The sequence below is a fragment of the Gambusia affinis genome, linkage group LG20 (assembly GCF_019740435.1).
Source record: "Gambusia affinis linkage group LG20, SWU_Gaff_1.0, whole genome shotgun sequence".
Taxonomy (NCBI): Eukaryota; Metazoa; Chordata; class Actinopteri; order Cyprinodontiformes; family Poeciliidae; genus Gambusia; species Gambusia affinis.
This window is the reverse complement of record NC_057887.1, coordinates 5,375,305-5,400,159: the sequence shown is the minus strand read 5'-3', so window position 1 is coordinate 5,400,159 and position 24,855 is coordinate 5,375,305. Positions and strand designations below refer to the sequence as shown.

At 42.7% G+C, this 24,855-nt stretch overlaps 1 protein-coding gene across 15 annotated transcripts in view; it reads right to left on the bottom strand.

Moving 5' to 3' along the window:
* Positions 1 to 24,855, bottom strand: part of cacna1g (calcium channel, voltage-dependent, T type, alpha 1G subunit) — a 261,264-nt gene that overhangs the window by 93,420 nt on the left and 142,989 nt on the right. For all 15 annotated transcript variants that reach the window (XM_044102108.1, XM_044102109.1, XM_044102097.1 and 12 more), the window contains 5 exons: positions 21,106 to 21,265; positions 16,562 to 16,856; positions 15,962 to 16,054; positions 12,785 to 13,673; positions 11,494 to 11,882 (listed from right to left, as the gene is read on the bottom strand). In XM_044102108.1, the coding sequence (XP_043958043.1) occupies positions 11,494 to 11,882; positions 12,785 to 13,673; positions 15,962 to 16,054; positions 16,562 to 16,856; positions 21,106 to 21,265 (1,826 nt within the window). The remainder of the gene's footprint in view (positions 1 to 11,493; positions 11,883 to 12,784; positions 13,674 to 15,961; positions 16,055 to 16,561; positions 16,857 to 21,105; positions 21,266 to 24,855) is intronic.

Sequence of the window (24,855 nt, the reverse complement as noted above, 5' to 3'; positions counted from 1 at the left end):
CAGACGTCGTGCGAAGCTCGCCACGCCGTAAAAAAACAAAAAAACAACCCCTCTCTCACACTCACACACAAAAAAGCTTACAAACCCCCCCCTCCAATCCCAGCCCGTCGCGCAGGACAAACGTTGTTAGCGACTAATAGCCGGGGAGGAGGCGTCTGCTGCTACCTGGAGGGAGATTAATGCCTCCACCGTGTGATTGTGTGAGTGATGAAGATGCTGTTGATTTTCTAATTGCTTCCTTTGGTGGCTGTTTCCTGGCTAATGAGGCTCAGAGAGCATTAGCAGGTAAAGTGTGCTGGATGAGGGATAGCATAATCTGGTTAGCGCTAATGTAACGTCGCCAAATCTGATGCGATCTAATCTAATCTAATCGAGGATCTGGAACGGCAGCACTCTGCGTGTCCATATTTGTCTGCGTTTTGTTCAGGGCACGTCATAAGGCACGGGGGGCGCATACACACATACACACACACACACACACACACACACACACGCCCACCCAGAGGTGGTAAAACTCTACAGCAATGACTTAGTGTTAATTTAGGGTGGATAAAACAGGTCACATTTGTTTTGTAACTAATTTGTAAAAGAGGTATTTCATCTGAAAGATGTCCTGGTTAAAAAAAAAAAAAAAAATTGAAGTTGAAGGAAGGACAATTTAACACCAGTTATGTTTATGTAGTTCATATCCAGTTGGAAAATCTGGTGGAACCTATAAGCATCAGACACTGTGGGCCTAATGAGTTCCTTTTGTTTTTAAAGCTAAATATTTAAAGTATTTAGCTGTGAGGGGCGGAACTGTGATGTAAAATCCAAAAATTTAACAAAAGAAAAAATAATAATAATAATTCAAGCTGGAACCTTTGTTCCTCTTTTCTGGTAAGCCTTTATATCTGACAAACAAGATTTATACAAAGACATGGAGGACGAGGCTCACTGGGGGTTTAGCTTAAAAAACGATCAACTGGCATGCTGGAAAAACTTACTGTTGTGTTCCAAGTTGTGCTGAAATGACTTAGCTTATCACAGACGCTATTCAAGACTAAATCAGCATCTCCATGCTAAACATGCAGCAGTTGCTCAGACGTCCCCCATCGCTGGCTCCCCTAATGTCAGCATCCACAAAACACTTTTCTAAAAAACAATATTCTTTTCAAAGCACTTTTATGAATGATCAGGGGTTTTGTAAAACACTTGAAAACTGAATCGCTACTTGCGTTGTGGATGTCTCCGGTGATGCTGCTACATGTTTAGCACTGAGATGCTAGTTTAATCTGGAATAGCTTCTGTGATAAGCTATCTCATTTTAGCACAACTTGAACACAACAGCAGTCTTTTCCGGCGTTTTGGGAAGCAAAAGTTAACCCCGGAGAACCAAGAGAGGAAGATTTCTCATCTATCATCGTTGTTTGAGGGTGTAGCTTGTGCGTCAGACTTACAAGTGTACCAGAAACACAACACAAAGGTTCTGGTTTGGAATTTTTGCAAGTAAAAAAAAAACCTCAAATAGGATTAATTGCCCTTACATTTTTACCACGTCAAAATCCATGTAATTAATTGATCAAAATGAACAAATTAAAGTTTATGCCCTAGTTTAAATACAACTTGTAATACAATATTGAGAAATTTTATTATTGTTATCCTCTTTCTGGTCTGTTTTTTTTTTTTACATTCAATATGAGTTTAATTTGTTTAGTCAATTCTAAGTAGGGACAATTCCTTCTAAAATCCAAAAAAAAAAACATGACGGGAGTAAAAACAATAACCGCTAAGGAACGGTTTCTTGACCTCAGAAGTGGGTTAAAGGAAAAAAAGAAGAAGAAAAAAGAACTTTATCTCCACGGGCAACGTGTAATTTGACATTTCATTGAAGCAGCAAATAACAGAATCCATTATTTGATTACACGATTGATTCTTCCTTTTTGATTTCACGGCCTTTGGGGCCAGAAAACTAGTCGCTCTCCCGGGCCAGGATTGGGAACCGTTGTTTTGCCTTGTCTTCATGTAAGTATTGCTGAACTAAGACTCTTTTCTTAGCCCTGCCTTGGAGGGCAGCCAGCGTCTTCGGATTTTGAACTTTGCGTCGGCAGATGAAAAGCAAAACAAATATTGTCTCTGGTTTAGGCAGCGAGCCAAGAGAACGGGTTTGTCGGCTGTCTCTCTTGGTTTGATGTGTGTCAATATGCAGAGAAAATTCTCCAAATGTTAGAGATGTTTAACATGCATACGGACATTCTGTACAATAATCAGTGCATTTATATTCAGAACACCCAAAGCCTCGTAAAGGACCTCCCTTATGTCAAACTGTTTATCACTCTTACATTTTTCCCCCCCAACAGAACCAATAGACAAGCCTGTAATGCTGCTAAATATGCAACAAAAATGAGCGTTTCCCTGGTGACGGAGAACGGGCACTGTGTTTCCGACAGTGAATCTCCATGGTCCTTACAAAGCCAGTCCGTCTGGCTGCTGCCAAATGAAAAGCAGCACGGGAAAACGGTTTCCTCTAGAGCTCTGGAATGAAAAGTGCTTGTTCACGTGGAAAAGTGCAGGTTCAGGATCTGTCTGAGTAAAGACGAGTCCAGTGTTGGTGTTTGGAGCCGCATAAATGTGGTAAACACAGGACAGAGGACAAAAAGAGGCGAAGCTCCAAGTAAAGTCATCAGGACGGATTCCTGCTGCTAAAGAGAATGGTGAGAAGGTGGAGACAGGATGTGGAAAGATGGCATTGAGCTCTGCTTTAGAGGCGCAAACATGTGACATCTATTTTTAAATGCTGTATGTGATAACTGTAAAATGACTGACAGAAATGAGGCTGCCACTCAATCAGCGCCACGGTAGACGCCGCTGATTGTACCCAAGGACACGACGACTCAGACGGACGGAGCGGACGATCGATCTGGTATCCGTTGGTTACAGTACAAACCCCTTCCAGACGTGCCAGTCACCCCATTAGTGCAAAATCCAAACACCCATTCCTGATGCAGACGAACACTTTAGACTCCACACACGCCTTGGATTCTTGAATTTCAGACCAAAAATGGGTTGAAAATGTTTCACTTGTGTAGATTAAAAATGCACCTCTGACCATTTACCTTCAACTCTAAAACGCTCCCTGTTCAAAAAAATTTTGTTTAGCTCCTTCCACCCTTCAACTCGTCACCACCCTCGCCCTTGTGAAGGCGAACGTGCAAGATCAAACGGATTTTGCGCTCAAACAAACTCCATCATGCCTCAGCATTTCCTCACACGTCTTTAAACTTAAGACGTTTAAAGACAAACACCTCTGCTCCGTCCTTTAAAAGGAATTTGCTTTCAGGGTTCACACAGGCGGAAGAGTCGCCTGTGGGAAATGTAAACCGAGAGACCCGGAGTGCCTTTGGATCACTTTCTGCCTCGTGTGACAGCTCCGCGTTTGATCAATGTTGATCTCGGTGGCCGAAAAAGCTTTCTGTCATAACGCCGGCGGCAATTTTTCAAAACAGTTAGCATGCGTTTTAGCACGGCCTCTCCGTCGACACCTTCAGCTTTGCTCCTCGATCTGTTTTGGCCCGAGCGCCGCTCCTCCAGGGTCAGAGTGGCTGTGAAGACAGGGAGCTTGGGGTTGGCTCTGGGGAGGGAGTCTCGAATGCGAAGTAAGTGAAAGTTGCCGGGTTTCCAAGTAAATAGACGGCGTCGCGTCACGTTTTTGGCAGACGCGCACCTTCCATCGGCTCCACCATAAATGGCAACGCTCTCAAACAGCACGGAGAGATAAAACCGTATCGGCTTCTCCTTACTACTGTAGTGAAACGCATCCTTTGCGGAGAACAATGTGAGCATCGGTTTGTTTGTGTGAGTGAACGTTTTAAGACTGAAAGCACCAATAAGAGCAGAGGGTGGCAGTCTGCCTCTGATTGGTTGTTTCTAGTTAGCTTTAGGACAAGAAAGAGGAGCACAATCTTTTCACAGATTTTCTGTCTCATAACATAATGTCGCTACAAAGAGTCAGCGTCAACAAATATGTAAAAAAAAAATTTTGATAAAAGTTCCTCACTGCCAGCTTCAAGTTCCTGGTAAAAAGAAATGAAACTTTTTTTTTTGTGATTTCCGCAGTAGTGCTCTATCGCCACCTCCTGGAGTGGAGTGAGTGACTGTGGACGAGTGAACTCGATTACAGCGCTGTGTGGATCCCACTGATTTCTCACAATAGGACCCAAGCGCTGTTAGCAGCTTTCATACGAGTACAGAAAGTGGAGGATGGGCGTGTCCTTTGGCTGCCATAACTTGTAATTTAGAACCCCATTAGGCAGCATATAATTACACTGAGCCGAGACATTTATTGTCCTTAACAAATAAATAGCGCTCAGAGTTTGATTCACTTTTCATGCGTACCGCAGTCATGTGCTGCACACTTAATCTGCGCATAAATTATGCATCAGGGTGGCTGTTGTGTCCTCATAAATTCTCCTTAAGACACAGCCAGGGCTCCGCAACCTCATTTTCTGCTGAGTGACACCCGACGTGGGATTCATTTTATGCATCATGAGAGGTTCTCTGCGTGAGAGTCTCATCCACTTCAAGAACAGGGAGCGGCGGCTGGGAAACAGGTCAATAACAAATCATACTTTACTCATTGAGAGAGGTGTTTCTTAAAGCCACAGGGTCCCTTTGTTGTAAACTTTGACCTTTTCTCCTATTGTGGTATGGAAGGCGTAGAAATGAGATGATGACCATTTGAAGAGAACAGTATACTTGATCACAGTATGATGAGCTGTTGTAGCTTCATCAGGACTAGATGGGCAATGCAGGATGACCAGCTAAAATAAAATGTTATTTATGCTAATCCTAAAGCAACACTCTGAAGTGCTACATAAACATAGTAACTGATGAAAGATAATGCTAAAACACTGAATTCAACCATGTTGACACCCCTCATGTGTCAATAGCTGCGTTTCCATTGACCATATAAATGTGCTACTTAGGGCTGCTGTAAACAAATATTTTAGTAATCGAGTAATCTATCAATCATTCTCACAATTAATCAAGTAATTGGATAAATTGCTAAAATATTGGTAACTCTAGCATAACACCAGTGTTACTATTGGATATCAACATCAGTCCAATTTTTCATATTTGAGCTTCCCTAACAGTTACTTTTTTGTAGTTTAGAAAACTAACCTGTAACAATAACAGCTCACTTTCTAAGTTAACCTGAAGAAAAGTTATACAAATACGGAATATTTATGGGAAAATACTAATACGGGAGCACAACGGGAAAGGGGGATAAAAAAACCGTAGTTTCCCTGCCAAAACGGGAGATGCGCTCCGCCACCCGTTTGTTCAGACCGGGATGATATGAAATTTATTGTGCGGTTCGTCCATAAAGCTACACTTACACTTTAACCATGAACTACTCAGCTGCTCGCCATGTTCAGTTTTTCTGCTCACCTGTATAAATACACCTGCAGCGCTCTTCTCGCCGTTCGCTCTGAACCAGCAGCTCCCGGAGGAGAAAGACTACCGTACTCCAAGCATCGCTCCAGTCATTTTAAGGATGTTTATTGGTTCCCAAAAACAAAGAAGATTCCAACAGTAAGTAGTTGGAGGACCAACGTGCAGCATGTTCTTTAATGACTTATCACATGAGCAAACCTATTCACATGTGACTTTCACTACACAAATGCAAAACTGTACTTTTTTTTCCACGATTAGCAGAATATTGACAATGTTTTGAACACATTTGTAATGGAAACATGCTAATAACACATGTCACAACAGCATATCAGCCTCAAAATGGTCAAATGTATTACTGCAGAACTAGCAGTACAGTTATGCTTTATGAAGTGGTTCTTAGGAACAGACATTTCACTTATGATTTCAATTTTACAGTTGTCCAGAATTGCTAACTCTGTTGCTAATTTTGGCTAACTGACCAAAGTAGTGCTTTGGTCGGACAGCAGATAGGACATGTGTAGATTTTAAACTCTTCACCGTCTAACTACTGCCTATAGTTGTACAGTGATGCATTCTGGGTACAGAATAAATGTCATTTGCTCCATTGCGTCACGGGTGGGGAAAGTGAGGAGAGGAAACAGTGAGAAACTAGTCTTCACCCACTTCAAAATAAGAGCATAAAGATGAAAACATTACTACTTGAAGAAGTCTTAAATTGACACAGATATCAAACCTTATCAGTTTACAAAACAGTGAAGAAAATTAGAACTGAAGATTTCTGTTTGAAAGAAGCTAAGTGCGCTAAATGTCTTTTTAAAGTTAGCAAAAAACGCCAAAGCGCTAAACCCAAAATTTGCTCTGCTATTAGCGGAAGTATGCTCAACACAAAATCAATAAAAAAACACCACTAACCATTCCCACTACATCACATATCATACTAACCATTGTTTCATTCTACAACCTTCTCCATTCAGTTTATTATCAGCAGTTTTTTCAAAGTTTCTGCAACTGGTGTTTTCATAACACGGAAGCACTCTAAATACGGCAAATGAAACGAGCGACCCTTAAAAACTCGACAACAGGGAAGAGTTAAAAGTCAACCTCATCCTTCCTCCTCAAGGAAAGAGTTCCAGAGACCTTTAACGCTCTTTGCAGGCCGATCGACATCCCATAAGACACGGAGGTCAATCAGTGAAGCTTCCCTTTAAATATTTTAGCAAGCTGTCTGGAAGCGGAGGAATCAGTGTCGGCCACACAAAAAAAGAAAGTGTTGAAGAGGGACATAAAGAAGTTTGAGGATGACCTTGAAGCAAACGGCTAGAGGTTTGGTTCCTTTTCAGCAACTGGACAATCGGTAGGAGATGAAGATTATGAATTTCCAACACAAGATTTGAGCAAAGTACAATGCTTTTAAAGGTATGCTAAAAAAAACTTTGCCATCAAGTCTGTGTCATAGGCATCCTGGTCACCTGTTGTCAAACATTGGTAAACAGAAAGAGCTGAAACAAATGTGTCATCCGTCTTAATGACGTTTGGGGACCTCAAACCATTTTCCATTCTTGAAAATGATCAAGGCCTACTTTCTACTTTTCCAGATTGGTATGTAGTCCACATTATAGATCGTCTCTGCCTGAGAAGAAGTGACATGAGGCTACGATTTATCAACAACAAATTTGCATCATCAGAAAGTCATTATTGGTATCTCTCATCATTCACCGTGGCGCATTATTGATTGATCTCCAAAACAGTCATTAATGAGCGTACGGGGAGCGCAAGGAGGGAGGAAAAAAAAAAAGTCCAGTAGAATCGGTGGAAGAAAGGCAGAGACACAGGAAGAAAAAAGAAATGCTGAAACCAAAGAGGAAAAAAAAAACTAGATCTGGAGGGCGAGTTTAAAAAAAAGTCATGAGAAGAAAAAAAAAACAGGAAGAGAAGGTTGGAAGAACGCTGATGACTGAAAAGCTATAAAACCTTCTCTCTCTCTCCGAGTTTGTGTTCCATCTGGATACATTTAGAAACACTGGGTCAAGAACCGAAAGTAACCCTGGGAAACCTGGCCCGTCTCCAGGATCCCGCTACAAGTGAACAACACGTGCAAACAATACAACAAACGCTTGTGTCACTGCGCTTATGTAACGTCACTCTAGATCACATGTGCCAAAAGCAAAACAAGAGACTCAGAGCACAATGAAACCTGCGCTTGGCAAAACCGCTTTGTGCTCTTTATGAAGTAAAATGAGGCGGAGAACATGGAGAGCAACAGGGAGAACGGCTTTGTTGAAAGAGCAAGGTAAAGATCGGTGTTAGCGGGGGGAAAGACGATAGATCTCGTTTGAGTCTTCCCTTGATAACTGCAGCAGGAGAGGCTCTGGTGTGGCTGCGTTTGTCTGGAACTGATCAACTCAACATTTTAAAACCACTGCTCTTACACAGTGGGTAATTGTTATTTGGTGGAACAACTGTAAAAGTTCCTTTCTCACCCAAAACAATTTCTTAAGCTTCATTACTTTTTTTTTTTTTTTTTTTTTTTCCTTTTTGCAACTTTGATCTGCTTTGCATTTGGCCGTTCCACATCCAGATGTCTCACCGGAGCTTTCACACTAAACAGTTCGCTGTGTGAGTTTTGTCACAGAGCTCATTGTGTTTTAATATCACAGAAAAGTCGAGGAGTTTGAGCATTTTTCTGATGTTGGGCGTCTAGGCTAACATGTAGAATTTTGGCCCAATCGTCTGTGACGGACTTTTAGGCGTCCGTCACAAACTTGCACGATGGTCGACATGTTTCAGTCAAGATTGAGATACATTAAGAAAATCACAGAATTAAACTGAAACTGTCATTTACCAACTCAGGACTTTACCAGGTAAGATACACAATCACACATCAGTCGAGATTTTATTACCACTGTGAGCGCATTAATGGGTTGTCTATGCTTAGAAACCGAACTCTGTTCATTAGCCCCCCAAGGCGACATTCCTATCAACATGCCGTCATTTCTGCTTTGAAAGCAAAGTAGAGGTTTTCCTGCTGTATGAGTGAATTTTTCAATGTGGTAGCACAACCTTTACCTTCCAGATGGCAGCCTGTATGACTTCAGTGTTACTTTAGATTTACATGGTACTAGGTTCAATCCACCGGGTACAGTACAAAAATGTAAATACGTTGCCATATGTTCCACTTTCCTCTGTGTTTAGCGCTTTACTAAACAAAAAATCTAATTCTTTTTCTGCACATTGATATTACTGCAACATGTCGCCTGAAAAAAAAAAAAAACGGCTTGGAAACTGTTCATACCGTATCAAAAAGAACACTTAAATATTTTCGGTTTGGACTTCCTATCCACAGCTCAGACTCTATTACAAACTGTGTTGATATTCTGCTAAAGTGAAAACAGAAAAAAACACAATTTAGCAAAGGCTGTGTTTCCACTGACACAGGAAGGCAATTAAAATCAAGCGTGCATGAGTTTACGTGCGTCCAATAAGTCGTTAAAAAAAGTACATGCCACGAAATGATCCTCATAGCACTTCCTGCCATCTTCTTCAACATTTCCGCCAGTGGAAACATCTATTATTGATCATAACTGGTGTGATGCGAAAAAATTTTTTTTTTCCATTACAGTTTTGCAAAAATACGCAGCTTTCGATACAGCTGAAAAACCACCTCATCCTATTACCAAAACTTATCGAAGTGATGAGTTCTCAAACTTGCCGCCTTTTGACTAAGCACATTTATTTTCGCAATTCCCATTTTGCGCTGTCATATTGTCCAAGGAAACGCAGCTATTTTTTGCATGTTTTCACTTTTTTTTTTTTTTGGACCTCACAAATCTTTAATTCCAAGCCTAAACTTAGACAACTTTCTAAGCCTAAATGAAGCATGTAGGTCTACACTAGAGCTACTAAGAAAATGAGGGCAACTCATAGCTTTGACGTTGAAAGGTCTATTGTTGATTGGGAGATTAATTATTCGTTATAAGCCAAAGTAGAGCAAAATTGTAAATTGGGAACAAAGCGATCCTCTGATTTTGTGTGGTAGGCTTTTGCTTTTAGCCCTCTTGAGCCAACACTTAAATTCAAGCTCACTCATCTGTACACATTAGTTCTCAGGAGTTTGACTGGTCCATTCGAACACATGATGGTGGTTGATGTCCTGCAGTTTTTAGGCGTGTCCCAGACAAACGGTTCTGACCCTTGAAGGTTTTCTGCAGTGTTACCACCATATTTCCTTCCAAAAGTGTCCTTCATCGAATTAAACTCATTCTCTCTTCACTTTCAAGTCAGATCAACTCAGCTGAAGAAGACAAGAAGAACAAGCATGTTGCTGTGTTCAAGGTTATGTGCGACATCAGCTTCCTAATGATTACCTACAAAACGAGCTGAATTCGACAACTGCTGCTTTGCTAGCAAGAGATGTACTGGGACAGCAGAGGGAGCTCATACTTTAGAGAAAGGAGGAGAGAGACCGCTAGAAGTGGTTTTCGTTTTAGTTTATGGCTTCTCTGCAAATGGATCAGAGAATTTTCTGCGTTGTAAAAGCTAAATTTGAAGGAATCTGTTACATGATGTGCACGATCTACAATCCTGCAGTAAATTTCAGGCCCTGGTCATGTGACTTTAACACGCTAATGAGTGAGCTCATTGCAGCTTTGCTGATATTCAGACTAAGGAGGAAGAGCGGATCTGTATGACTCTTCTTAGATACATGACAGCATTTGTGCTCATCTCACGCATCTGTTTTGAGTTTTGGCCCATCTGCTCCTGCTGGGCACATTTACACCTCATATTAGCAGGTAACTACCCTTATCTAAACAGGATATCATATTACACAGTGACTCACAGCCTCAGGTTTTAACGTGATCCAAGGAAGGACAGGAAATTACAAAAAAAAACTAACTGAAGACACATAAAGAGCAATAAATTTTCTTCCACATGGTAAAACACCAACTACAAATTCTCTGTCCTTCAACGTTTCCTTTCTCTGCCCACTTTCTCTCTCACATGGTTGTAATTAAGCTTGTGTAAACAAGCCAGGCTGGAGGGAGACATCAAGGATACAATTTGGGCATATGGGAGCAATGTTGCTGGCACAAACACACAGAATGACACATCTGATCAGACCCCAGACTGGTAGTACCCTTGCCTTGCAGCAAGTAGGTCCCCGGTTTGAATCCCTGGCATGGTGTCTTTCTGCGTGGAGTTTGCATGTTCTTCCTGTGCGTGCTCTGCTTTCTCAGGGTACTTAGGCTTCCTCCAACAGTCCAAAAATATTACCGTTTGGTTAATTGGTTTCTTGAAATTGTCTTCCGGTTTGAGTATGTGGGCATAGTCATTTGTCCTGTGTTTGTCTGTAACTGCGTTTCCATTAACCATAAAGTTGCCCGAACTGCGATTACGAAAATCTATTTGCCTAATGGAAACTTGGCAATTTCGGAGACACTTGATTTTTGATCCAAATTCTTTTGCGAGGATGAGGCAGTCTTTCGGCTGCATCGACATAGATGTGTTTCGCAGAACTGTAATCGAAACGCTTATTGAATCATGCGGGTCACGTGATCAGCAGCTGAACGCTATTACTGCTGAAAAAGACGAAGAAGACAACAGGAAGGAGTGAGAGGATGATGGTTTGTGTTTGTTTTTTCACACAGCATTGCACAGTTCATAAAAGGTTGTGTGTCATTTGAACGTGATGAATCCACAGCTCGTCTGTAAAAGTCTAGAAGACTACAATTTCCTCAAAATCCTGCACAAATAGCCGCTCCCAAGTTTTAGGGGTTGGTCGCTTCAACGACTGAATAAGACGGTCTTCTGACAGCTGATAGATGATGGGCCCCAGTGCCATGACAGAATTATGAATATTTCTCCTGTAACATCTGTCCACCTCTCACCCAAACACCAATGGAGATAGGCACCAGATCGTGGCAAGGATAAGCAGGTATAGATAATGGTTGGAATCCTTCCTATCCCTCTAACTATTGCCACTATGTCCAATGTACACTCTGTAGAACCATTAAAAAAAAAGTTCTCTTAAGGCAAGGAGGACAAGAAACGTGCACTAACCTGCTCATGGTACTCGATCCCCATGCTCAAAGTGTTAATCAGAATGGCGATCATAATCCCCCGACCAAAGTACTTGCTATCCACAATCTTCCGGAAGGTGTCACACACCAGCCTCCAAAAGTGGACGACCTTGGCAGCCGTCTTCCCCAACCTCCGACTCTTCTTCCTGGGCTGGCGGCTGTCTCTCCTGTCCCTGTGGTGGTGGTCTTGCGATAGTTCATACACACCGTCGCTGTCCGAGTCACCTTGTGTGTCGTTGCCATCGGTGAAACCCTCCAACTCATGGGCCAGTGCCTTTGCGCAATCAGGGCAGGTCTCAGGGTCCATGGTCAGACCAGCTACATCCATGGTGATGAGCTCACGAGCCGACAACTGGCAGGAGAGCTGAGCTGCAGCCAAATGAGAAATGACATAGAATCATACTGTACAGACTTTATAGGCTCGGTCTAACACCTTTTTAGCCTTGGAAAGTCAGGAGGGAGGGTCTGATGCCCATCTCCAGAGGTCATTGGGAGAGAGGCGTACATCCTGGGCAGGTCGAAACTTCATCACAATGCAACAGACAGGACAAACACACACACACACACACACACACCATGTTTCTGGACTGTGGGATGAAGCTGGAGTACCCAGACAGAAGAACATGAAAATTCCATGCTGAAAAACCCAGAGCCAGGATTCTGTTGCCTTGCAGCAAGAAAGTCCTGGGTTTGAATCTGAATTCAGGGTCTGTCTGCAGGTACTCTGGCAGTCCAAAAAACATGACTAGATTGCCCTTGGGTATGAGAGTGTGTGAGCATGATTATTTGTCATGTGTGTCTCTGTGTTCCCTTGTGATGGACTGCCGATCTGTCCACGGTGTACCCCAATGCCCAGTGACCATGGGAAACAGGCAGCAGCTCTATCACCCTAACCTGAACTCTAACCCTATACCCCTATGGATGTCTGACTGGACTTTTATTGTGGATAACATTTGTAGTCATTATGTGGTGGAGGAAGCTTGTTGGAGATGGGTACTGGGTGCTGCATGACTAATACCTCATTTTAACACATGACCTATTTAACTTGTTTAGCACTTTCCTGGCTCAATCAGAGTGGAATAACCATGCACAGAAAAAGCTAATAACAAAGTAACAAAACAAAAGACTAATACTAAGACTAAGACTTTTTGTTATAATCTAATAACAAAAAGAAAGAAAGCTAGCGCTAGTGTTTAATACCTTGTAGACCCTCCAATTTTTAAAACAAATCAGATTCTATTTACCACACACATAGTTCTCCACGTGTTTACCTGTTGGAGTGCGTGTGTCCACCAGGCTGGACGGCCGTCTGTCCAGATGCATGGGTGGGATATTGAGATTGTAACTCAGATTTGTTAGCGTGCTGGCAGTGACACTCCCTCTCCTGGACTCTGCCAGGGCTCGGGCCTGGAGGGTGGGGTAGTTCTTAGGCCCTGGGGCAGCAAATGGTACAGAGTTCCTCTTCATGGGTCTGGATGTGGGAGTCGGAGCCAGGAAGGCCACTGGATTCATTCCCCGGTTGGTGGGAAACAAAGTGCAGTGAGACGGTTCTCCTCTGAGCACGGCGTAACCCGAGGACGAGTCGCCCACTGCAGTGGTCAGGTTTCCCAACACGGCAAGGTTTGAGTCGGAGGTTGCGGCTATCAGAGAGGACGGCGGTGCCAAGCCCAGTGGCACAACGCTTGTGCTTGCTTTGGGAGCCCCAGCCTCCACGTCTCTCCCCTCCAGACACCTCGTGCTCCCTCCCTCCCGGATGCTGCCGTTGCCAAGATGGTAGTGATGGTGGAGGTAATGATGTTGGTGCACCATGTGATGAACCGACACAGACCCCTGTCTGGAGGGTTTTCTTCTTCTCCTCTGCCTCTGGCTATGTGTGGGCTCTGTTGCTGGCGGCGAGGAGGCGATGTTAAATCCTGCGCGGCGGGCCAAAAACCTGCAGACATGAGCCACTTGCTTGGCCCCCTTCCGGACAATGTGGACCAGGTACTTCAGCAGCTCATCGTAGCAGGATCCTGGCTCGGACAGGGAGGCCAGAGTGCTGGCGTTGGACATGAAGCGCACTCGTTGCTCCTTCATCAGCTGGCTCTCCCGCTGCTTGGTCTCTGAGAACTGAGTTGCGATGACCACTAGGCACAGGTTAATCATGAAGAATGAGCCGATCTAAGGAAGAACAGAGATAGATGGCATTGTTATTTAGGCATTGTCTGTGGTTGTCCAACCATTCTTCCAGTCATCTCTTCATGTCCATGTTACACGGATTTATATTTATGACTTCACAGACTGGAGAACTTTTTCTGGCCATTTGGCAGAAAATATAAATCATAGTATTCATGGTTACTGGTTGAGTAATGCCTCAAATAGTATGGAAGCTATTTTTAAATGATAAAAAGTAGCACAAATAAAGGCTAGTTGAAGGGGTGTACATAAGACTGGCAGCACTGTCATAAACATGATGCACCAGTTGTTTTGAACATGAAGGAGTCGTCATAAATGTTTATGGCTGTTGTCATGATGTGTCATTTGTTAAACAATGACACTGTTAATGCAAAGTTGACACTTTTAATGGACTTTTAATGCAAGTTTTAGTAGAACTTTGCATTAAAACTGCCATTACTTACCAAATGACACTTCATGACAAGAGTCATAAACATTCATGAAGACTCCTTCATGTTCAAAACAGGTGTCATGTTATGTTTATGACAGTCTTTTGCCCACCCCTCCAAAATAAAGTGATGCCCGATAAAGTGATCAAAAACCACAAAAAAGATTTTAAACAAAAATTTTACATAACCTACTTCTTGTTAGGTCTTGGTCAACAAATTGGGTCAAGACCAGGTTTATGGTCATAATCCGTGTTAAAGAAAATATTTCCATAAGTACTTTTTTTAATATCCCTGAAATATTTGTCGAAGTTCTAAACATCTGGGCTTGGTCTTGACACCATCATTTGCTCCCAAAGTGTTTCGGTGATACTGAGGCTAGGAGATTATAACGGCCACTCCATAAACTTCACCTTTTACTGCTGTAACAAATGACAGATCCACTTTCTTTCATGGTTTTGATTATTTTTACGTTGGGACCTCCAGAAAAGTCTTCTGCCCAAATCAGTGGAAATTTTCTTCCAGTCAATGTGAGCGGATTCATTTCGCCGAGCAATTTTGACTAAAGCCTCTTTCACAAAGAAATAAAACCCCCACAAGGATGAGCAATATGCCACACCGAGGTGTGGTACGCCATGCTCCAACTACTAAATTTGAATCTTAAGTATAAAAATAATGTCGGACAAAACCAGTGTGGCGATCCTGTTGATGGTCAAGAAAGTGCTTCCAATGTCGATTATTTTTGGAATCCTTCTTCTCTCTGGAAATGATTCAGAGTCTTATGTTTGTAACAAACAACTTTGTTACATCACTTCTTCAACCTGCAAAGCCGGCTCTCCCTGACACAAGACCGCTGAAACGGGACCATCACTTACCTGTTTTTAAAAGTTAAGGTACGTAGCAACAGCTGGCTTACTTCTGCCTCCCCTCTTCGCATTGTCCGTTGGGAAAAAAAAAAAGTCAAAACAGCCAAGAGGCGCCTAAACTCTGTCTGCAATTGTTTTTGTGACAGTGATTCAAGCCTCCTGTTGTTTGTAGCTCAAACATTCCCTAAAGTTTAACTGTTGGCTTTTCTCCATATGCGGAGCTGATGGTTGTGGCCATAAAGTTAAACTGCGGTCCCGTTAAAAGTTTTGAGGCCCATTTTTGTGCCATTTGGGGCCAGAAGAGTGCTACGTTTCCATGGCATGGGGATATTTTCATTCTCTCAACTCAGCCCCCTGCCGCCCATATTTCCTTTCAGAGTTCTGTAAGACACATGTTAGCTCTTCAAATCATTTTCTTGTGGATCAGATGTTAGTTGTTAGTCCATCTGAGTCTTCCTTACTGTCAGCTGCACCCTTCACTTCCCACTACTTAATTGAGAGTTTAAATACTACTGATTGGCATTTTCAGTTGCTTGGACGTTTTTCTATCCAAAGAGTAACTACCTTTCTAAATGGCTTTAGCCTTTCCAAATGAATCAGAGTCCAGCAACATCTGTGGAGCAGTGGACGGAAAAAAGAAATGCAGTGATCTGTCAGGAACCCAGAGCCTATCGACTTCTCAAATGTCCACACTTATTACAAGTAAACAGTAAACAGACTAGCAAAAGAGATGACCTTTGTGTGTTAAATTAAGATTGCTACAAGGTCAACACTTTCAGGTTACGTACAATTTTCATTAGGGTCATTTTGGTAGTTTTGATTTAAAAGAAGAAAATATGATTGATGACAATCATACTGATTAGCTAACTGCTAATCAGTATGAAACCAAGGGGCGGTGGGGGGGCAAAGGGGATATACAAAGGTATGTAAACTTATGAGCAGAAGTACATACAGTTGAGGGTCGCCAACAAGTACGACTTACAATGATGAGCAGGATGAAGTAAATGAAGTTGTAGAAGGAGTGTGCATCCATCACAAAGTACATGATGTCCACCCAGCCCTCCAGAGTGATCACCTACAAAAAAGGGAACAGAAGCAGCGAAGACAACAATGGCAGAAAGGTAAGGTCATTTTTTAAATAACCTTACCTTGTTGCATTTTCAGCAACAAGGCAATTCACAGTACTCTGAACAGAAAACCTAAGTAGAGAATTAAAAAAGGCACATTTTCTGCAGGTTTTTGTTTTTTTTTAGTTTTCCAAGTGTTAACCTTTAGTTTAATCTCAGAGTCTTTGACACAAATCCAGACTTTTGCTGCAATCTTCAATCTGGCTTTTCTCCTCTTAAATAACCTCCTGGTACCAAACTAAACCAGACGAACAGTCCAGCAAAAGACCTTTCAAGTAATGCAAGGACAACAAACAAGTATAGAGTTTCCCCTGTCCTCTAATGCATTGACCACTGCGCCATTTAGCCTTTGCATTAGAGAGCCGCCTGATCCAACTGCTGAGATTCCCATTGCCGAAAATGTTTCAAAGCCCGTTTATTCACTCATCACTCTCAGGTCTCGTCAGCTCCCCTACCTGAAAGATGGCTATCCACGCATAGCAGATGTTGTCAAAGTTGATGGCCCCCTTGAAGGGGTTGATGAGGCCGGCGGAGCAGTTGGTGTAGTACTGGTTCCAGTTGACGCAGGTGGTGTTGTCTGTGCTGTTGTAGGAGTCGATGTCCAGATTGCACTGCTGGCCCGCCTCGTCGTACAGCTTGGGGATGGAGCCGCAGTCCCTCATGCCGTTGTCTCGGGGCATGGAGCAGATGAAGGGGTTCTCATCGTCGTTCTCCGTGTGGTAGTACTTGCCGAGCTCCACGGACAGAGGGCTTTGCAGAAGGCAGAAGGGAGACGAGTGGCACAGGTTACTGACACGTATGCCTTGACATAAAAGACAGGGGAAAGCATTTGATTGTTGTTCACTGCCTGTTTTTTCGTGGCTGCCCAACCAAAAACAATGTTAAGTTGAAGAGTTTTCAAGGAGTACGAAGAGAACCACGTCTGACTGAGAATCTACATCACTGTGGAAAGAGCTGCTCATGCTTTTGAGTTACAGAAGCTTTCAATAAATTTAAGTATTACTGAAAAGTCAATTTATTTCCAAGACCTGTGTCATTCAGTGAAACACATTATATAGATTACTTTGCTCACAGATGGATGCTTGAAAGCCTTAATTTCTGTAATTATGATGATTTTTCCACATACAGGTAATGAAAACATGACATTTAGAATAAGAGTATTACATCACACCATTAAAAAACAGCATTATTTCATACTGTTTAACAATATTTAATGCAGAAATGTGGGTTTAATTAAAGTATGTATCGAATGACTATATTATTTAGAAGCATGCAAGTTGAAGATGGAAAAAATGCCAAACTCAGACATTTGCTCGACTATTATTCATTCTTTTTTCTTTTTTTTTTCCACACTTTCAATTTTTGTGTTTTCTGAGGGTGGAGACGCAATTTAAAAAATAAATAAATAAAAAAGCCTCAAAGTGGCGTAAGGAGTTGCAGAAGGGGATTTTGGAGTGTAAAATCACCAGGAAGCTATGTCCATGTATGGATTACTGAAACCTGGGCTGGACCATTTTCATCGCAGATTCAACAAAGTTTGTGATTTTTATTAATGAAAAAACTAAAGGAAAGGTATTTCTAAGATCATCGCCCATTATGGACGGCATGGGGAGTCTCATCGGCTGTCAAGCATGAACTGGCACCATTAAGAGGAAACGTCTCCTATAGGACAACGACAACAGGAAATGTGACTCAAAGTCTAATGATGAGTCAAATGTGACTCCTAGATTTGGCTACTGCGGTAAAAGACGCTATAGGAGCTGTAGTCGAAAAGTTACCGCAGAGACAGACACTGCTGCAAGACAAACATTGGACAAGAATGAACAGCCTGTCCAGCTGGTTAAAAGAGAGATTCAGTTGGATGTGATCGGCACAGATATGATAGGAAATATCAGAAAAGGACTGAATACTGCCTGCAAGTGGAATAACGTAAAAGGAAAATAACAGTGGGCCCAGAACTGAGCCCTGTGGAACCCCACAAGTTATCACATTCTTACAGTTTTCTGACAGGTGCTGTAAATATACTTAAGTTTAAAATCTTCAAAACAAAGTGAGTCACTTTGAAATAAGGTCAAAAACGTAGCTTCACCACACTGCAGCTAGTGCCAGTAACCATGTCAGTGCTCTTAAAAGATTGATTATTATTATTATTATTATTATTATTATTATTATTATTATTATTATTATTATTATTATTATTATTATTATTATTATTATTATTTTTATTTTCCGTGGCAGTCGTATGTTTCTGTGCAGGTTTTAAGCGGGTTCACACTTCCAACCTGCAAATGTCTTAACTGCATTTCTTTTTCTGATACAGATTAGCACATCTAAAACACAGCCACGTAAAACGTCATTAGTTTTAGATTATGTCAGGCCGTCGGGGCCAAATACCTGCAGGGACCCTTATGTCTTTTGAGGGGATTTGGATCCGAACACACACTCGCCTGCCATAGCACCTCTTGGCATATCTGCTACATAGCACTCCTCCATCTGGAAGAGAGGGAACGTGTCTGGCGTTTGTGTTATATCTGGCTCATCTGTCAGCACACCTTCAGCTGGCAGCTTCTATTAATTGCAAAACACAGTCGCACTTTTTTTTATTTTTCTTGTGGGGAGGGGAGATCAGACCAATCTGTTTTCCACGTCAGGATCACTTCTCACTCTTTCTTAAAAGCTGCTTCACACGTCGAGAAGATCTGCCGGAGCCACTTGCTCGGCCGATGAGCCCCGTGTCCGTTCATCACGGCCCGACGCGCAGGGAGGGACGCGGCACTCTAACGGCGATTTGAAATGCTCCTAATCAGTGTGAAAAAGGAGGTCGTGAATGTGTCAGGTGTTTGCTGAAAAGCTTTGGCGACGTGACGGAGCGCTACGGAGCGCAGCGTGAAAGCCGCCTGTAAAACAGACCGGTTAGTAAAGTCTGGCGCCGTTTATGAGGCGCAGGCCTTCCAGGGAACGCTAGCTGGTGGCGAGAACCGACAGTGACGACAGAAATGATGTCTGCGCACCGAAGGCATAATGCATGAACTTAAATTACAGATGTGAGGTGTCATAAATCCCATAGAGAGTAATGATCCCCAGATGACTCAGGCAACATGAATAACTTATTGGTACCAATGTTCCCAAATACAGGAGCACAGACGATCCAGGGCCTTTTTTATTATTCCAGAACCTGTCTCGGTCCTCCATCCATCACGCCGATGAGGCGTCAGAGGCGCAGGCCTCGCTGACGGTGGCGCGTGACCCAGTTTGAAAGAAGGATAAAGTTACTTTGACGTGCCGCAGACTTACTTTCACCCGGCGATTTCAATGACGCTCTCGCGATGAAGCGACAAGTCGTAGAGGCTCCGCAAAAGTTGTCCCTTTGAACTTTTTCACATTGCGCGACAGATTTCCATTTATACTATTTGAGGGGAGAAAGCAGAAAAGTTGAAGAAACCACTCAAAATGTGAACTTTTTGGTCTACATGCAAAACGTGCCCAGGAAACATGGTGGCGGCTGCGTCAGTCTGCAGTGGCTTCCAATGTCTGACTGCTCTCAGTGCTTACTACTGTTTCCAATGGGTTCTATTTTTTCCAACAAACTTCCCAATGGCGTTTACCGTAGTTTCCAAAGCATAAGGCGCTACGTTTTTACCACGCTCTGAACACCGCGACTTTAACAGTGACGCGGCTGATATTTGGATGATTGCAGACGGCTTAGTGGCGATGAGGAGGACAGCACAAGCTTGAGGGCAAATTTTCCCCGAGACGAAGCCGACGTTAAGAGAGAGAGAGAGACAATAAGAGAAACCGGGGGCGTGCTGTGGTGGCGTAGGGGGTAGCGCGACCCACATTTGGAGGCCTTCAGTCCTCGATGCAGCGGTCGCGGGTTCGATTCCCGGCCGATGTTTGCCGCATGTCTTCCCCCCTCTCCCTCCCCCTTTCCTGTCAGCCTACTTTCGAATAAGGGACACTAGAGCCCACAAAAAGACCCCCTGGTGGGGAAAAAAAAAGAGAATATGGGAGAGTGTGTGACGAAGTCATTCTGAGGATGTTCAGTTCCAACATGACTTTTTTGGTTTTAGTGCCAAGGACGGAGATAAAGATAGCAATCAATGACTTTTCCTAGAAGGCAAATGTAGTTTATTTAATTTCTTTTTTTAAGTGGGCACTGTATGTATGTTATTTGAGTGTATTTCATTAAAAGTGTAAAAAAAAAAAAACCTCTTTGTGGATATCCCCTGTAACAACATGGACACCTAAGAATGTGCATTGTTGTCTGCAGTTGTTCCAGGGGTTTCTAGTGTTTTAACTGCTTGCTACAATTTCTGTTTCGACTGTGTAGACAATCAAGCCAAAATTATTCACACCCTGGGCACATTCAGAGTTCATTTTAATTTTGTTCAACCAAGAAAAGGTTTTATACCATCCATTTTCAAAATCAATAAAATATATATATATTTATAAATATATATATATATTTTATATTATATAAAAAATATATAAAAGTTATATAAAAATATAACTATTTTTATATTTGCAGATAAGATTTTTTACTTATTTTCACTGGTATTTTGAGGACTCATCATTGATGATGAGCTCTGAGGGTTTGGGCTTGAAATGCCTCCTTACCATCACCATAATCTTTGGTTCCCACCGTCACAGTAAAGTTTGGAGTCTGTGAACTTTGATTAAATGCCAGACAGTGGAACCTGTAAAGAATTACAATCAGAGCTCTGGTGTAGCAATATGTTATTGGCAGATAAAAATGAGGATTTGTTTGGAAATGATTTTCACACAGGTAAGGTTCAACATGTCGACAGGTTGTTTTAAACAACACACTCCAATGGAGAAATACTTTCCCGCTCACATTTCAGCCAGCGGGAGTTTGTTTGACTCTCCCAGTGAATAAAACGTATTTTAAGTTTACACCCACAGTCCAACCTAAAAGTTTGTTGTTTTTTTTTTGTCTGCACTAAATCACACAAATAAACACACAGAGAGCGGAACTCACAAGGAGAAGTTGTCTTTGACGAAGCAGCGGTTTCTGAGCAGGCCGGCCCACAGCTGGACGCCAACGATCCCGAAGATGAAGAAGACAAAGAAGCAGAGCAGCAGCACATTGCCCAGCATGGGCAGCGTGTCCAGCAGCAGGGTCACCAGTATGCGCATACCTGAAGACGAGAGGCAAGGACAGGGTCAAATACTCTACATACAGTACAATGACTGCGCAACCTTTACTGTGTGAGACGCTGCTCTGACGTTGAGCATAATTTGATCGGTTGGCCAATCAAGGTTGGCAAGTAATGGGAATTTAGAGTTCTGCGTGAAACTCACCTGAGCAGCCATTTATTGCAAATATAAAAGATAGAGAGTGGAACTTGACTGCATGCTAGTGAGGCTGTGTAGCCACGTAATTCAAGTGTGCAGGACAAGGGACACGTTGCAGGACTCTGACTCTTGAAAACTGGGGTTTGAGACCACTGTCCCAAAGCATCACAGATGTAGGAAGTGGATGCTGGAGAGGAATTTCCCAGAGGCAGCACACTGTTCTACACTACTGATAAATGTTCTCAATCAGAAATCTGCTTGCTGTGAAGTGAAACTGCTAATCGTGAATGTGCTGCTGAGTGAAAGTCCAACTTACTGGAAATCTCTCATTTTAACTGTGTTGGTTTGCTTGGCAACAGCTGTCCAGTATGGGCAACCAATGAGAGTCAAGTCAAGTCATGTTGACATCGTAGTGTAGAGCTGTATATCATCTGTGCAGTTATGGTAACTAATCTTATTTCTTGTTGTAACCTGAGCTAGTTGGAGAATGTAGATATTAAATAAGACAGGTCCAAGGATTGAACCTTGGGGTACCCCTCATGTGATTTCTGTCTCCTCTCATGAGAAGTCACCTATTGACACAAAGAAGTCCCTGCCCTTTAGGCACGCTAGAGTTTAGATCCAGCCCAAAAAGGTCAACCCGGACAGAGCCCATAGGCATTATGTTTGAGCCCGATCCGACCCATCGTATTGTATTTTATGAACAACTTTACTGCTTTCGTTTTCAGGCCAACATAATAATAACCAGTGTAACTTCTTCTGCTGTTTGTAGTTTTTGTTTAACATCTTCCAGCGCCATCTTGTCCCTTGTCGTAACCGCAAAACATGACAAGATGGGTGCAAATCATCAGGGATGATTGATTGATTGGATCTTATCTCCGACGGAGGCGTGTGCGCGTTCTGTGCTCTGCACTTCTTACAATATGATTAACTGCTACAACAAGTTAAACTATAATAAGACTATGATAAGTACATAAACCCAACTTTCTGCTTCCTCCTTTGGTTTTCTCTGATCTTTATGTACTGCAGGTTTATTGAATGTGCCACACAAGCCAGGAAATGACCCAAACTCAACCATCGCTCTACACAACACCATGAAGCTCAGAGATTTGTTAGCCCTGCACAAAATGCTCTGGAGCTCTCATGATTTAAAGCGACAAGCACGGATCTGCTTCTTCGCCGCTAGTACATGACATCCCAGAATCCATCTGCTCTGGACAGTGTTCCTTCAAGTTTCTGACAACACGCACTCACACTTCCTACACGGTCCCTCTGCTACCTTTGCCAGTGTCCCTGCGTCGCGCAGATCCTGCTGTCTGCCCATCCATCTTTGCTAAACTTGTCCAATTTTCTCTTTTCATGCCGGCGCTTAATCTCTCGTCGCCTCCCTCCCCTGTCGCTGTCTGCCGTTCTCTCCCGACTCCCCCTTCGGCGGCTCAGTGGGTCAGGCGTCAATAATGAGGATAATTTTTCTGATCTGGGGTTTTCTGGGTAATTGGAGAGGCCAGGTCATTCCCCCGCCAGAGCGCCAACAGATCTCGTCTCCTGAGCCGACAGCGACCCGCGAGAAGGACGGAGAGTCGATGCAGCAGAGGAGGAGAGAAACCAAGGAAGACGATAAGAGTTTTCTGATCTTTTGCTTGGACTATTGGGAGAAAAGAAAGCCAAGCGAGGGCTCGATAAAAGGTGTTTTGCTTTACTATTAGTCTGATCTTTCCGAAGACATTAAAGATTTCCCATAAACACGCACAAACTCGATCCATATTCCAACACTTTTTTCCTCCAGGCAGTGGCAGACCGCACCGCGCCACATTCCAGGTGTTTTTCTGTCACTTTTCATTTTAAATGCCTGAACAAACTGCACAGGAAAACTCTGCTTCTTTCCGCTGTCAGTCCAGGGGAAGATAAACAAGCAAGATCTCGCAGACTTTTCACAGATCTGGAGAACAAATGAGGCAGTGACGGCGGAGACGGAGAGTAGATGAAGGCAGAACAGGAGCAAAAAGAAAAAGAGTAAAAGAAGCACAGCTGAAGGACGGGAGGATAAGTGATGGCATGAATATTAGGCGGGGGAAACACTCACATGCTTGGATTGCGCCTTTCACGCCTTTTTTGTTCTCTCAAAGGAAGAGATCCGAGAGGCGTGAATCGCAGCGGGGATGGAGGGACGGTCAACATTGGAAAAACAACAACAACAACACCGCAGTGACTCTTGAATGACATCCGACGGGTTTGAAGAACAAAGTTTTGGAGTTTCTTCTACTCACGTCAGACGGTGGCACATTGTTTAGCACATACTGGCTGAACCGAATACACAATAACCCAAGAGGCTCTCTCAGCCTGCCGTGGAAACCTTAATAAAAGCCGCACTGTAAGGGAGACAAGCTGATGTGACTGAAGATGAGCAAGTCAGTGATGAAAATGACAGTTGCTGTTCTTCAGTTAGACACACTTTTGATTAGACCAGTGATGCACAAATCGAGTAAAATCCACTTGAATCTGAAAAAGCAGAACCCGTATGTTGCTACCAGGTCACAGAAAAACACTCTTCTGTGAATGTCGTTATCGAGAGAAGACGACTTAAACTCAAGGCCATAGCTTTTTATGTGGCCCTCTAGGTTCTAGACTAAACACTAAGTGTGATTTAATATTATATTATCAATCAAATCCAAACAGCTTTTATCTGCCAAATTATATCACTAGGCCCCTTTGGTTTCTTGAGAATTATAGTGGAAATTAATGCAAAATCAACAAATCCCTGCACTTTTTTGTGCTATGAATTGGGAGACAGTTGCAGATTTTTCTTGAAAATTGTCAAAAACTTTCTTACTTGTACTAGACAGCTGCCTCAACCTTAATTGATGTCAGATTATAGTCCAAAAGCTATGCAGCAATTTAAGAAAAAGTCACATTCCCATTATAAATTGTGCCACAAACACCAAATCCTGGAGGGACTGAAACGATGTTCAATATTATTATTTAATTTTAAGAACTCATTGATATTTTATGAACAGGTTTTATCAATACATTCTGGCACAGCCGGCCTTTCAAGAGCATTCATGATCTTGATTTGGCCCAAAACAAAAATGAGTTTGACACCGCAGAGTCAAGGTAAGTACTTTCAGTATCAGTAAAGTGTTCAAAGAAGTCAGGAAGCACAGAGAGGCAATAAGCAAAGAAAGAAAAGAAAATTGAAGTTCTCCTTCAGTTGGGTTCAAGTCAAGTGAAGAAGAAAGGCCTTGTCACAAGTTTTTCCATCTTTAACAGCTTTAATGGCTAGCCACACAGAGGAGGGCTTGGATTCATTTTGAAAAGTGCAGACTTCGTCCTGAACAACTGCTTGAAGAAAGTCTTTTCTAAAACCCGGAAGAAGGTTTAGGGGTTGATTTGAGTCCATCTTCAACCTGAAAAGATGCAATAAACTCATTTGTAG